The following is a 16336-nucleotide window of genomic DNA, read 5'->3' as shown; positions in this document are numbered from 1 at the left end:
ATAATGATATACAGGTGTGAGGCTTAAGCTTGGGGAAGAACATGAAGTAATTAGACATCTTGGCAGCACATACACATTTCCTAAATGTGCACAAATCTAGTTAAATGATTGTAACTCACTGTCTGGGATCTTTTACAAGAAAGAAATAATGAGAATAAGTAATAGACATGAAAAAAAAAATACTAAAATGCACCCCCATGGGAGGGAACAAATATTATAGTGAATGACAGCAAATCAAAAAGTAAAATAAATAAAAGCAAATAAAAAAAATAATCAGTTGTATAATTTTACTAAGGAGAATTTTCCATTTCAAATATTTACAGCAATGCTTTCCTTAAATAACCACCCACCCTCTCATTCACTTTTCATGTGCAGATTGCTCAGGTCCTGTCCTGAATAGTGTGCTAGTTTATCAATGGCTATACAAGAGCACACACCCTTTTTCACTCACACCTGGAGTGTTTGCAGTCCCCCATCAACAGCATTGGAGGCACTTCAAAAAGGCGTGAAAATTCCCCACAGAAGGAAACTGAGCCAGGAATCAAGTGTGACAAAACAGCAATGAAAATGTCTGCCATGCATTACATACAGTAGGTGCTATTTTAGATATATACATGTAATGTAATGAGTGGGGAAAACAGATTTTTGACCCATCTGATTATGCACTGTTCTTTCTTTGCTTATATTTGATCATCAACTTCCAAAATATGTCTGGAAGTGGCAATGGACTGGCATCCTGTTCTGTGACAGATTTGGCCTTATGTCTGATGCTTTATTACCACACATACTGTTCCTAGGTATACGTATACTTATTTGCAGAATTGTTTCTCTGATTTGACTAGTTTTTCATTTTATAGGATGTTACTTTGTTTTTGTTTAAAACAAGCTTGTAAATGAGAATATAAAAAAATAATGCATGAATCATCTTCAGCACTTGTTAAATAAACACCTTACAATGCTGCCCAAAACTCTAAATACAGAATGTGCTACAGTATTTCTGTAATGATATCTGTCAGTTAACAATCATGGGCATAAACCATATGTGACAGGCAAGTATGTGAGAGGTGAAAGTTCCAATGTAACCCATTTGTAAACAGCTCCTGAACTGCAATTATAGAACAAAAAAAAAACAGGCGAGTTATATAATTTACAAAGACCTTTACATTTATCCATTCTAAAAAATGACAAGAAAGACAGAAGTTATTGTACCAAATAGCAAAAGAACAAATTGAAATGGATACATTTTTATTTCTTGAAGAGAAAACACAGGTTAGAGAGCTATAATAACAGCACACAAGAGGAAATAAATTCACTTGCTCATAATCTAAATAGGTGAACTGACTTACTGATTGATTCATGTTCCCCCCGAACATGCTCATTCAATTATAGGGTTGTGTGGAACTGGCACATATCATTGTGGCATCAGGTGTAATAGAGGAACCAACAGTAAATGGGACACCACTGCATTACTAGGAAATACTTAGTCAAGCAATGGATTTAAGATGCACATTTTTAGGGTATGGAAGGATTACCAAGATAAAACCCATCCCCACTCACTCCAGACAATGACCAGGTCGTGGAACAGAGCTGCTTAATCTAATGTTGTAAGAAATCATTGCTTATTAACAGATCAGCAAATAAGCCAGTCCTACTACACTCTTCTCATCAACCCCAAATGGAAGTCCCTTTACCTTTTTGAGTCTTATAAAGAATACTGTATGCTCCAAGACATTTAATTTTCAGCACTCTTTAGTTATTACATACCGAGTATATTATGAGGCCAACATGCCTCCTCCTCAAGGAATTATGTTTACTCTCCTTCTAATAGGAATTTAATTAACTAAAAGTCTTCACTGCTCAATTGTGGTTATGTTTTTTGACAGATTAATGGTCCCTCCAGAGCTGGCTCCTGTCTTGTGGTCAGTCCTGCCAGTTCTGTGTCAGTATTCAGAAAATGGAAGGAAATACTCATATCTCCATTCTTTTCAAACCTGTTAATCTATATTAAAGTTTATGGAAGCCACAGCCTACCCCTGGATGGGAGACCAGCCCACCACTGGGTATATTTGCACATTCATACTTACGCTGACCCAGTTAACCCAATCTTTACATTTTTCAGATGCAGAAGGAAAACCCATGCAGATGTGAGAACAATTTCCCACCTTTACAAGGACAGCACCAGAGTCAGGATTCAAACAAGGGCTTTGGGGCTGGGAAGCAACTAAGGAAGGTAGAAAGATGCTAATTAAGGTGGTAGATTAAAGGAGAAATATATATTGCCTTCATTTATTTTTTCTGTTTTATTTTAATGTACTAGATAAATTAGGTTTTACCCTTTAAAAAAACAACATTACTGAATAAATAATGAGCAGGTACAGGTTTAGCTGGCAATAAAGCCTGAAAAGGATTCATCATCCCTGTGTCATTAGTACCTATGTTTGCTCATCAACAAATTCTTTTAAAAAGAAATAAAAGACCAAAATGATAACGATTTATAGTGAGACATTTCTCTCCTTTGTAAAAGACAAATCTCTGACATATTTCACGTAAAAGGCCCTCTACTTAACAGAAGGAGATCTAAATAAGCTACCTAATTGAAAAGGGAGTTCACTTAATGGCAGCAATTATCTTTGATTGAAAAATCAGTTCTAGCAAAAAAAGTATTTGCAATGTAAGTGAAAGACTGGGGTTGAAAACCTTTGGTAACCACTAAATTATTTAACCAGCTATTACCAGCTATTGTTGTACCACTTATGCGTAAAAACATTTCCACTCCTTCAACATAAGAATGATACATTGGAAAACCTGCACAATACAATTTATTTTGAAAACTGCCTATCTTTTACACAAAAGCAAGTTTAGACAACAAACTATAAGTAAATGACAAGATGAGAAAACATTGAAAAAGAAGTACAAATCCCATTACAACATCAACTAATGATTGCATTCTGTCAACATTAAAATGAAATAATTTACTTAGATCACTGTTGATAGAATCTAGACATGCACAAGTCCTGAGACCACTTAAACACATTGCAGCTTCACCACTCCACCATAATCACATGCTGACCAGAATGCAGATGACAATATGAAGAGATATACATAAATATATTGCAAATTTGAAAGATTGAAGAACACCATCAGACAGTTGATCAAATCTTATCATAGCGTTCATGTTTTGTATTAGAAGATATTTTAGAAATTATGAAAAACTTTTACAAAATAAGAAAACAAAAAGCACATTGTCACGAAACAAAAAAAATTGTAGTCCTCAAGTTCAATCCAGGGGCCCCCAAGGGGCTTCAGTTTTTTGTTACCACCATTTTTACAATCAGCGAGCAATTTTCATCTGTACCGTAATTATTTGCATTGTTTAATTAGCTGACCTATTTTTTCCTTTATTTTGCAATTAGAAAGGTGCAGCAGTGTAAGATTTACATTTATAGGAAATTAAGACATATTTTAATTGCATTTTTTCTGCATCTTTAAATGCTTAACTTTGTTTAGTCATTTTTAATTCACTTTTACTGTGGAGTTGTCTTTCTTAATTGTATTTGAATACTGACAATCAACGACAAGCTGAACAAACATCAAGGCAAACGACTAAATGCTAAAAGTAGCAGCTATTTCAGTGTTACCCACTTGCTTTTTAGTAAATGATTGTCTAAATATCCAGATTATTAAAAAAAATGTAAAAACTAATAGGTAAATGAACAAATTCTTACCATTTAACATATATATTTCTACTTCTTTCAGTTAAAATATAGCATAAACAGAAACTGGGAAATAAAAGCTTGCTTAATAAGGGTAGGCATCCAATTAAGAAAAGCAATAGTTTAAATGAAAACGTGCAGCCACAAGGGAGCCCAGGACTAAACTTGAGAGTCACTGATTAGAATAAAAAAAAAGAAAAAAAACAATCAAAATGACAAATTTTGTTAAAAGAAACCTACCCAATTCTCCACCCCTCCCATCCATTTCTATCCCAGAAAAAATACTGATCAATCTCAACAATATATAAAAATATCTCAAACAAACTTCCCTTCAAAGGTCCTTGGGGAATGATGGGAAAAGGATCTTTCAATTAATACGTCAGAAAAGGAGTGTAAGTCAGCAATGCATAGAATATAGTCTAGCTCCATATGCGCAAACTTCAAAAACATTTATCTCATTTAAAATTGTCCAAAATGTATCCAGGGAAAGATCCAACCTGTGAATGTTGCAATCTAGCTCCAGCCTCAGTGGGCTAAATGTTTTGGAAGTGCACCAAATTAATGTCATTTTGAAGAAAAATCTGTGAATGCCTATCAGACAGCCTTGGTGTCACAATCACTCCTAACCCATTAACAGCTGTGTTTGGTGTACTCCCAGGTGGGCTTAAAGTGGAGAAGGACAAATGGATTGTAATTTTCCTATACAACAATACCAGCACAGAGTATGACCAGTGAACAGATACATTAAAATATTGATACTTATTTATTTACTATAGAAACTTTAGCAAAAAGTTCAATAAAATGTTATTCAATTGTTATTTATCTGTTTTCCACAGATCTGTTGCAAGAGTCCAACACACTCCATCTTCCATAACTCTCATAACAAAGTGACATTAATGTTTTTTTTTCAGATTGACTCGCTTTCTTCAGGTCCTGCAATAACTTTGTAGTGAGGTTTATACATGGAGTAATTTTGATGTAGGTATGTTTGTGTGGTTTGGAGCATTGTCTTGCTGTATGACCCAACTGCACGTATGCTTCAGCTAATGAACAGATGGCCTGTCATTCTACTATAGAATCATGAGATTCATTTATTATTATTATAGCTTTGATGATGCCAACTCATTCATTTGTCCACACTTAAATATTATTCTTAGCTTGGAATGTAAAGCTAGCTATTCTTGACATAATGAATCACCTTGGCTAAAAGTTCTACTTTGGACTCATCAGTCAAGAGAATAATATTACAGATTACTTTTTAATTCTTTAAAAGCATTTTAGTAAATATTAAATCAGTATGCTTCTTCTAATTAGTGATCTGTGGTTTCCTTCCTGGTATCTTACCAAAGACATTCTGGTTACGACAGCAAGCAAAACAAGACAGAAATGATCTCTTAGAGCAGGGGTTCTTAACCTGAGGTCAGGTTTCAGGGGGTCTGTGAGGGTCAGAGAAAAATTAACATTTATATTCACTATACAGCCCAGTACTGTTGATTTAGAGTAGATGTAGTAGTAGTAGAAGTAATGGAAGTAGAAAACATAGTAGTAGTAGGTCTGTTTTAATTTGCACAAGAGGATTGTATTTCATAAAAATAATGAGTGGCCACTACTTTTTGTACAAAAAGGAGTGTTTTTTTAGATTGTTTACTTTAAAGTTTAACAATACTTTGTGTATGTCATAAATATATGAGACAATCAAATCTTGATAAATAAAGTACATTATGCTCATTGCATGCAAAATTGTGTTTATGTGAATATTTCTGGGGAAGGGGGTCCATGGCTTTCATCAGATTCTTAATGGGGTCCGTGACTCAAAAAAGGTTAAAAATCACTGTTTTAGAGTTCTTTGTGACGTTATGAAAAATATTATGTTTCTGGAAATGTGCCCCATAGGAAGTGATGTTGTGTTGTGACAATGAAGGCTCAAAATGGCAGTGCAAATGGAAATGCAAAATGGCGATGGAAATGCCAATAAATTTCCAATAATTGAACACAATTCAATAAATAAAAATAGTGGTAAACGCATGAATCAGCCCCTCAAAGACATATTGGAAAAGAATTATTAACAATGAATTTGAAACAGGTGTTTGAATATACAGGCATATAACACTAATACGGTCTTTTAAAAAATGTTCTACTCTACCCTTTGTGTTTTGCAGCACACCTTATGGCCCTTTAAGTTTATTTGTTATTGGGAATTAATTTCTATAATTGTCAGTTTTGTTTTCTTGTAGATTAATATTTCACAGTTGACATGTTGTGTTTCCTGGATGCCACTGTTTTGTAGATGGTTTAACTATCTTTATTATGGTTTTGCTATGCACACATGACCTTGAAGTGCACTGATGTGACAGTATAAAGGGCAATGAAATGACCTTCCTGGTTGTCCTAGATTATGGATACAAGTCAAAACTTCAAGGGCAAATCCTGAGATTCAGTGTTTGTGGCTATAGAGTGTAGCTTTTCAATTCCTGACTAAAAGTTTTTTTTATCATTTTGGTTTAGGCAAATTGCATATAGACCTTCTGATAAAAACTGATGTCTCCTGAAACCATTTTCAATCAGTGTGCCTCCTTCTCTTTAAAGCAGAAATAACCATACTCAAAATTCCCATTCATGTTAAATCTTCAAAATTACTTTCATAACATTTCTGAGTTAACTTGAATAAGGCCATGCTTTTCCCATTGAATTTTTTGCATGACAGAATAAACTAGAAAAGGTTTTTACTGATTATTCTTCAAGAGGTTCATTCACCAAGGAACATAAACATCTCTTCATTTCTGTAATATTATGGGCAGTGTTGAAAATTAAATTTAGGTGACAGTCCTTTTTTTCCTTGACTTTTGGTTGTCAATAACTGTTTATATACTCAACATTCCAGCAGGTAAATTTTTTGTTTACATCTGCACTTGACCTGTAGTATGTGTGGTAAACGGCTTACTCTAATCACGATTGAACAGCTACTATTGTAGTCTATCCATTTTTGGTCAATATGGTTATTTTTAAAAGACAGTGAAAGGGTAAATAAACTAAGATGCAGGTTTTTGCCAGTATCTAGAGGAGTAAGGTTAGCCCCCACTGGGCCCGTAACTTAACTGGGCCCGGCTTTAAGACCCATTACTTTTATGTGTTCTCTACTTAAACTTAAATTTATCTTTTCCACAACGTACAACAGTCTGCTCTGGACACAGAGCTACCGAGTGAAATAGAAATCATCTCTTATTCATGCTCTGAAAGAAAACAGATAAAAACTCTGACCCATACTTCTGAAAGCACATCTGAATTTCTGGCAATTCTAAAGTCACTGACAGAGGCACACAAATCGAGGTAGAGTGGTCTTGCATAGAATTGTAGCCAGAGGCTATAATTACTTATGATCTATACCTTATGAAAGTAAGCCTGGGTGACAGTAACAGTAATATTTTATTTCCATTTAAAAATGAACTTTTTAAAAAATAGAGAGAGAGAGAGAGTATTTATTTTTAACATGCAAAAATCTGAAAAATCCAAAGTATACAGAAAATAGTAATATGAAAATGTCAACATAGCTTTAATTAAGTAAAATGATTACAATTTTATAATGGTAAATAGGAAACTATTTCAAATAAATATTAATGTTATAAAAATTAACCATAGGTGATGTAATGAAGCACTAATGAAATCATGCAATTGCAGAAGTGCATATTTTGACTGCTTGTTAAAGTGATGATTAATTTCACATTTTTTATTTCCAGCTATAAATAAGTCAGATTAGATTTCTCAATTGGCTTTATGTTTTAAGCATGATAAGACATGATTACATTTTGCCTGAAGAAGGGGCCTGAGTTGCCTCGAAAGCTTGCATATTGTAATCTTTTTAGTTAGCCAATAAAAGGTGTCATTTTGCTTGACTTCTCACTGTTTTAAGCTATAAATTTACTAATACGGCATTATAAAATAAAGAATTCACTGGATGTAATATGGGTCTATCTGGAGCAGATTGTCTAAAGTTTACAAAACCACAAAGCTATTGTCATGGCTTAAATAGAAGAATAAACAAAATCTTAACTCAGTTGATCAGACCTACCCATAATCCAAACCTTCTGCTTCCAATCTTCTTGTAAGCAAAGAGCACCCACACACATTCTCAATTATCTTCCTTAGTCTTTCTAGTAAGTCCATTATCTGAAGAAACCTAGGAACTACAAACTTAAACTCCAAGGTGCAACTAAGATCTAGAAAGTTTAGAGAACAATGGAAATTTGTTTAACCTGGCATTTCCAGAGATTTTTTTTCCAAGGCAACATGTACATGTTACATCAATTATTCAGTCAATCAATCAATCTTTATGTTTATAGTACCACAAACCATATTAAAGAGTAACTGAGACAACAACATAGTATCGGATTGAGAAACCACACATACAACAATAAAAAAAAATGCAACACATTAGTAGTAACATTCAAATATAATAACTAAACATAAAGAATGTATTTCTACACAGAAGGAAAATGCATTTTTAATGTTCATATGCTAAGAATGGAATAAAGGAAATATTGGCAAATATTCTCAGGTTTTAATAACACTAAATGAAAAAAGAAATAAGAAAATAATTTAAAATTATAAATTAAGTTCCACATAAGACCAGCTAATAATAATGGCTTCCAAAGCATATTTTAAATAATATGTAAAATAGTACAACTATTGGCACTGAAATTCATATCAAATTCTTATTCTATAGATAATCAGTGTGTAGATGTGTTTATGTCAAAAACAGAACTTGATTATAATGTTTTTCAGATATGAATAAAATTTAGGTAATTAGGAAATTTCAAACACCCACACACAGTAAGATGTAGGAGGAAAGACCTTTTATTAATGACTATAATAGAAAAATACATTAAATGAATTACAGCACAGTCAGTCTCGGAATTATAAACAAATGAAGCAATATCTCACAGGAAAATTATCTAGATGAGCTGTAGGAAGGTTAGCCTGAAACAAAACTGCTTTTCAAAATTTTCAAATATGTAATTGTAAAGTAAATGCCAATGCAGATTGAATTATCAAGAGGTGCTTCTTTTCATTATGGATATAGCAAGGCACAATATTATTGCCCAAAATTCTGCCCTGGTCCCCACTTCCATATCCTGCCTTCTCCTAACTCTACCCATTTGGCAGCATTAATCGGGATGCAATCACATGATGGACAATATAAAAAGCCACATCTTAAGAGAGTGCTCAGATATTGTGTGCATGTTTAAGACTTTTGCATTCCCTTAGACTGCTGGTATCATACTTCATGGGAAATACTTAGTTTAATACCCATATTTTGCCTCCTTGATAGTTTTTTCACTTTTTATTTTTGGATTACTCTTTTTGGAAATTAAAATTTAAATATTTTTGGTTACCTTATGTGAATCCTGTCAACAGTCTCTCTGTTTGTGCTGGCTATTTTGTTTTGCTAAAGATAGATCATCTTCTTAGCCCATTACTGAAATTAGCTACTACAGTGCAAAGATTAAAATTTAACAGTATAGAGCAAAAAAGTATCTTCTCACATCTGACTGGATGGTTGCATTCCAAGAAGATAAACAATGGTTGCAGAGGTCACAGACAGCAATGTGAAAAGGAATTAATATTATTGTCTATCTTCCAAAAGAGTAATCCTAACTATCTAGAAAATGTTGACATCCAGACAAAACCGAGACAAAGGAATGAACAAACACTATATGGCAGGTAAAATCCCTATGAAAGAAAAACTTCTAAAATTATATAAAAAAAAAAAAGTTACTTGAGTAACACTTTAGTTTAGGTACTGCAAAAATGCATCTATTACCCATTTACTCTATTGTAACAAGACCTTAAGAAAGGCTTCTTTTGGTCTGCATAAGATTTAGTAAAGTAGAAAGTAGAAAGGCTATTCATCTCTGTGCAGTGTGGCATATTGACATGATGGTAAAATTGCTTGTTAATATGAAGAACTGACAAGTCCTATATAATACACATAATATCAAGAGAAATATGTCTCAGCCACCTCAGACAACTCCAAAATGAGGTTTTAGTAGGTCACATTGTAGAGATGAATAAATACTTTCCTGATGCTCTTTAAGTGTTATGAAGATCTGAAGTATTTTTAAGGTCGTTTCATAAAAGTAATGAGTAATAGATGCATTTTTGCAGTGCGGTGTTAATGATATTTGAACTTTAAAGAAAGCAAACTAAGGTAAACAAGACTACAGAGCCATTATAATTGAGAAACCTGATGAGAGGAGAGCTTTCTTTTTGTCTTGTTCACCTCTTCCTCAAATTATGGCAACTAGCATTTTGCCACAGCAATTTGTATAATACACCTCCTATTCTGACACATAATACACCTTAAAAAATCAACCTCTATACTGATGACTGCTTGGTATTTTACAACCCTTTTGATCTTTCTCATGTTTTTAAATGATTAAACTATTTTGAAGCCCTATCCAGATATAAAATGAATAGGTTCCAGTCAATTGGAAACTTGTTAAATTGCACGCAAATGTTAGAAAATTTTCTTCTCACAAAGGACCATAGAGACATGGAATAAATTACCAACTAGTGTGGTAAAGAGAGTAAGCCATTACGGACCTTCAAATCTCGACTTGATGTTGCTTTAGAAAATCTAGATAAATAGGATGACAAGGTTATTGGGCATAATGGTCTGTTTATTGTCACAATTGTTCTAATGTTCACATGTTCTAAACTCCTTCCTTCTTTTATTAACCAACATCTGTCAATTACTTTTCTTCATCCATGTATGTTCCTGTGACCAAGACATTTAAATAACTGGGCATAGACATCATACTCTTTGTACAGGACACAGCATTTTCTGACTTCTGCTGGAATCACTGGAAATTTACACTACGTCCTATTTAGACCTGGCTTAACCCACCTGCTACCCTCTAATTTTGGTTGTCTGTAGAGGATAATTTGGTCTCCTACAGTCCACTTGGAAACTGAGGCCAATTTTCCCTAAACTAGGCCTTCCTATTGCCTTGGCCCTTAGAACATGGTATCAGGGTGAAGGCTTCTAAGCAATTGCACTCAATGTCTTTCACGTATGCCTATTTTTCTATAACAAAGCCTTATAAACTTGTTGGGTGGCTAATTCCCATGGTCTTATTTGGACATTGCCTCTCTTGGGGACCTTGTTGAGGGCTCAGGTTTTTAAAAGATTTTAGAGACTGCTGTTTATGTTTACTCTTCCTCCTTCTTTTTCTCAAACTAAACATCATTCCTAAAAACACCTGATATTCCACTATCTTCCTTTCTACTCTCTCACCCTCTTTTTGACTTCTCTCAATCATTGCATCCCTGGACTAAAACTACTTTATTACATTAGTATCATATAAAGGCTTTATGTAGTATACACAAATTCAGGTGTTTTTCAATTAATGGATTTTCCATCCATTCATCACTTCATTTTATGAACGATTTTTTCTAGTTTTAGCATAGCTGAGATAGAACAATGTCCCTCCCATCCCAATCAAAGGTACACACATGAACAAGCCCATACTCATTGCTGTCAAGCCAGGTTAGAGTTTCCAGATAACCTAATATACACATCTCTAGGATGTGGAAAGAAATTCAGAATTCCTGTACAAAAATCTCACAGACACAATTCTGAATTCAATTGTGAATTGTGCCACACACCAACTATAAATGTGAACAGCACTTTTCATGTACCCTAGATGAATATATACTATGTTGCTGGAACAGAGAATTCAGCAAGTAGTTGAAACTCAGATCCAGGAAACACAACACAGAGTCTGTAATTTATGCCCAATCTCTTGAACCTTCTGGTAGTTTTTTTAAGTCAAGTGTAAACATTCTATGCATTTTTTTCACTTCAGATTGTCCCTAAGCATGGTGCAACACAGCTGAAAACGATTAAACTCACAATCTCACCTCTCCATTTTCCAGTGGGTGGATCTTGGAATAAAATGAAGTGCAGATGACTTCATCATCTCGAGTGTAAGATGGTGGGCCAGTCCGAGGAAATATACCGTAGCGGGATATACACTCGGAATCTGTGATTGCATAATATTGCCATGGTCTAAAGACAACACCATCATTGGAGCTTTCCAAAATCCAGTTGCCAGGACGAGGAGAATTGGCAGCTTTCAAGATAACGTAAGCAATCTGAAAAACCTGAAAAACAAAATTATCAAAAGCAATTACATACTGCACAAAAGAACTTGTTTTTGGAAGCATGGTTTAAACAAGAAAAACTCTATGAAGTACAGTTTGTCAAACATCAATATTTTCAGTTCACAATGACAGCAAACTTTGCAAGCACTGAAACAGGAACAGCAGTTAACATACTAGTAATTTTATCAGTTTGGATATTTTGCTTTTAACATATGCTGCTGGTTAAGGTGCTTTCTTTAGTTTTTCAGAATCTAGAATCTACAGTATAATATCATGTTGTTTAATTCTGCACATGAGAACTGAAAAGTAAGCTTATTTTTTATTTTCATTATATGTAGTTGAAGGTGATGCAGAACCTATGTAGCAAGTTTGACATAAGCAAACAGAAAATGGAATATTTTCAAGGGACAAACTTTTTTTTAAATTCTATCTCTATACTGAGGGAAAAAAAATTGAGATTAAGAATAAATACCAACCAACTGAAAGGTTCTACACATCTAAAGTAGGCCACACAATAGAGAGAGAGATAGAGAGGTTATCAGCACGCACTGATACAACGCATTGCCACACCCACCACATGACAAACCAACTCGGGATCCCAGATTAGGTCCCGAGTGCAGCCATGCAATGGGTGACACCTCAGCACCACACTACTTCAGATGGAATGGAACCAGTGTGAGTTTTTATATGGTGGCCAGAATGCCAATTCTGCCACCAACCCCCAGATTTTTTCCTGCAGGTTGGAGGGCCTACATGCAGGGCTGGATGCAGATTAACGTCATACCCAGGATGGAGCAATTGCAGGATAAGGGCCTTGCTCAAGGGCCCAACGGAGTAGAGTCTCTTTTGTCGTTTACAGATTTTGAAATGGCAACCTTCCAATTGTCAGTGCAGATCCCTATCAGAGCCACCACTCCACCATCACATAATAGTCTTTTCCTAAAAAAGCTTTACTATTTACCTTTAAAATTTCTGTATGAAAGATAACATTGTTAATTACAATCAACACTTAGTGATTATTTGGCAAATACATGTTAAAATCATATATTCAGTATCTATCTTATGATTACATTAAATGAGATTACAAAATTAGGGTTAGGGGTTTGCTAGAGTAGGAAGGCAGCCATATTCACAAAGTGCAATTCTGAATGTTATAAACAGACTTTTTAAATCAGCACTAGAATGTTCTTTCATTATTCATTGTTACTGAGTTAATTATCTCTGATTTTACTGAATGTGTTTTTGGATACACATCAACTTACATTTTAAAAGTTCTTGTGAAAGTCAAGGATGGCTGTATAATTTATACTCTGTTTTAATCAACTACATTTCACTTACCTACCACACTAGTCTGTGTTTTTTTAATTTACTCAAATACTAAAATTAAAGCTTGCTAATCCTGCAGGGTTTTTGTAAAATTCTCATATACATTGTAAAAAAAATAAAAAACCTTGTTCAGCTACTATGATGGCACGTTCCTCAAAATCAAAATAACGATTTTGAATATTCCTTCAGCTATGATACTGAAACCATTTTTTTGTTTTAAAGCATGATTTCTGAAATGCTGCAATTTTGCAAGGATTTACCTTTCCTATGCCTTCCACAGAAAAACAGCAAAGCACATTTCTACAGATATTGGCTTGGACCATGTTAAAATATGTGATCTTTTAGTTATAGTAATTACAGCAACTGATTTATGAAATATTAATTCAAAATACAATATATATTGCATTCGGTTAATTTTGCTGTAGCAGACATTGGATTTCACTGAAGTGTGCATATATTAGTAAGGCACAATTTAAATAAATGATTAAATAATTGCGGCTGCCACTGTACTGTAGTGGTTAGTGTTACTGCTTCATGGATCAAACATACTTGGGTGAAATTCTGTGCCTGGCCATTATCCGTGTTTAGCTTGCACATTCCTCCTATGTCTGTGTAGGTTTTCCTCCAGGTCATGTTGTTTTCTTCTGTCACCAGTAAAGATTTTCTGGCTGGGTTAAATCATAACTTTCACCTGACCCTGCATGAGAGAATGTGTATATGGACCTTGCAATGATCTGACACTATATCAAGGGCTGGTTCTTGCCTTGCGCCTAGTAATGCCTGGATAGCATCCTGTCAGTTGGGACCTTGAGTTGCACTGACCAAATTTGAAAACATTTTATTATTAAATGATTGTAAGGATGACATACTTATGTATTTATAAAGGAAGAAACATGTTACATACACATAAAGCATGTGCTGCTACCAAATAACAGTCATTACATCAGAATCTAGCCACACAGATATGGCCAATGCTCATCTACTGTTATAAGGTTGTAATGCTGCTTTCTTTCATCATTCACTTATACTACTTGTACGTTTGCATATGGAACCAGACCAGGTTAAAATTTATCACAAAGCTCCCAGCACACCCATCATTGTGCAATGACACAGTTCACACTTTCTTGGAGCACTTCAACAGTCTCACAGTCTGTCAGAGTGAGATTAGAATTGTAAATAAACAAGCGTGTAAGGATTTATGTAAGTAAATTGAAGATGTAGTAAGGCTATAAGAAAAGAGGAACCAAAAATATTTCATTGGCCAGATAGAGACCACAATTGCAAGCAAAATGTGGTAGTATAGGACAGAAAGGTGTTGAGCACTGGCCCCAGCAACATTTCTGGTGACACAAGATCACCATCAATAAGGGCTACTATTCCCCAGTGTAACTGGGAAGTTGATTATGCCCCAAAAACCGGCAACTGGCAACCTAATCCCAACTATGGACATGTACCCTTGGAATGGTCAAGCACCAAGTTCCAAGTTCCAAGAGAATGGCCGTAGAAGTTCCCAAGGCCAGTTCTGACCCCAGATGTAATCTGATGGACTGGAAGTTGTTCCTGGTCAGGGTTGAAAAGAACCTTTCAGCCATAAGGCCAACAAGCTTATAGTCAGGAGGTTCAGTGTTGGCAAATGACATGACAGAAAGCATAAAGAAAAGTAAAAGAATGAATAGAAGGTGAAGGAGCAAGCAGTAGAGGCAGAACATATGAACTTTAGGGGGGAAGTGCTTTGTGTGACTGGTAGGAGTAAACCTATAAATGGTTCCATTCCATTGTATTGTTAAAATAACCCAATTTATTTGACATAATGAGGCCTCCCTGGATTATATATATATACATACAGTGGTGTGAAAAACTATTTGCCCCCTTCCTGATTTCTTATTCTTTTGCATGTTTGTCACACAAAATGTTTCTGATCATCAAACACATTTAACCATTAGTCAAATATAACACAAGTAAACACAAAATGCAGTTTGTAAATGGTGGTTTTTATTATTTAGGGAGAAAAAAAAATCCAAACCTACATGGCCCTGTGTGAAAAAGTAATTGCCCCCTGAACCTAATAACTGGTTGGGCCACCCTTAGCAGCAATAACTGCAATCAAGCGTTTGCGATAACTTGCAATGAGTCTTTTACAGCGCTCTGGAGGAATTTTGGCCCACTCATCTTTGCAAAATTGTTGTAATTCAGCTTTATTTGAGGGTTTTCTAGTATGAACCGCCTTTTTAAGGTCATGCCATAGCATCTCAATTGGATTCAGGTCAGGACTTTGACTAGGCCACTCCAAAGTCTTCATTTTGTTTTTCTTCAGCCATTCAGAGGTGGATTTGCTGGTGTGTTTTGGGTCATTGTCCTGTTGCAGCACCCAAGATCGCTTCAGCTTGAGTTGACGAACAGATGGCCGGACATTCTCCTTCAGGATTTTTTTGGTAGACAGTAGAATTCATGATTCCATCTATCACAGCAAGCCTTCCAGGTCCTGAAGCAGCAAAACAACCCCAGACCATCACACTACCACCACCATATTTTACTGTTGGTATGATGTTCTTTTTCTGAAATGCTGTGTTCCTTTTACGCCAGATGTAACGGGACATTTGCCTTCCAAAAAGTTCAACTTTTGACTCATCAGTCCACAAGGTATTTTCCCAAAAGTCCTGGCAATCATTGAGATGTTTCTTAGCAAAATTGAGACGAGCCCTAATGTTCTTTTTGCTTAACAGTGGTTTGCGTCTTGGAAATCTGCCATGCAGGCCGTTTTTTGCCCAGTCTCTTTCTTATGGTGGAGTCGTGAACACTGACCTTAATTGAGGCAAGTGAGGCCTGCAGTTCTTTAGACGTTGTCCTGGGGTCTTTTGTGACCTCTCGGATGAGTCGTCTCTGCGCTCTTGTGGTAATTTTGGTTGGCCGGCCACTCCTGGGAAGGTTCACCACTGTTCCATGTTTTTGCCATTTGTGGATAATGGCTCTCACTGTGGTTCGCTGGAGTCCCAAAGCTTTAGAAATGGCTTTATAACCTTTACCAGACTGATAGATCTCAATTACTTCTGTTCTCATTTGTTCCTGAATTTCTTTGGATCTTGGCATGATGTCTAGCTTTTGAGGTGCTTTTGGTCTACTTCTCTGTGTCAGGC

General features: G+C 35.2%; 1 protein-coding gene across 1 annotated transcript in view; it reads right to left on the bottom strand.

Annotated features, from left to right (window-relative positions):
• Positions 1-16336, bottom strand: part of lama2 (laminin, alpha 2) — an 820770-nt gene that overhangs the window by 497459 nt on the left and 306975 nt on the right. The window contains 1 exon segment of the mRNA XM_051924216.1: positions 11634-11876. Within this exon segment, the coding sequence (XP_051780176.1) occupies positions 11634-11876 (243 nt within the window).

The sequence above is a fragment of the Erpetoichthys calabaricus genome, chromosome 3 (assembly GCF_900747795.2).
Source record: "Erpetoichthys calabaricus chromosome 3, fErpCal1.3, whole genome shotgun sequence".
Lineage (NCBI taxonomy): Eukaryota > Metazoa > Chordata > Cladistia > Polypteriformes > Polypteridae > Erpetoichthys > Erpetoichthys calabaricus.
Note: the sequence above shows the minus strand (reverse complement) of the source record. Positions and strands in the feature narration are given on the sequence as shown.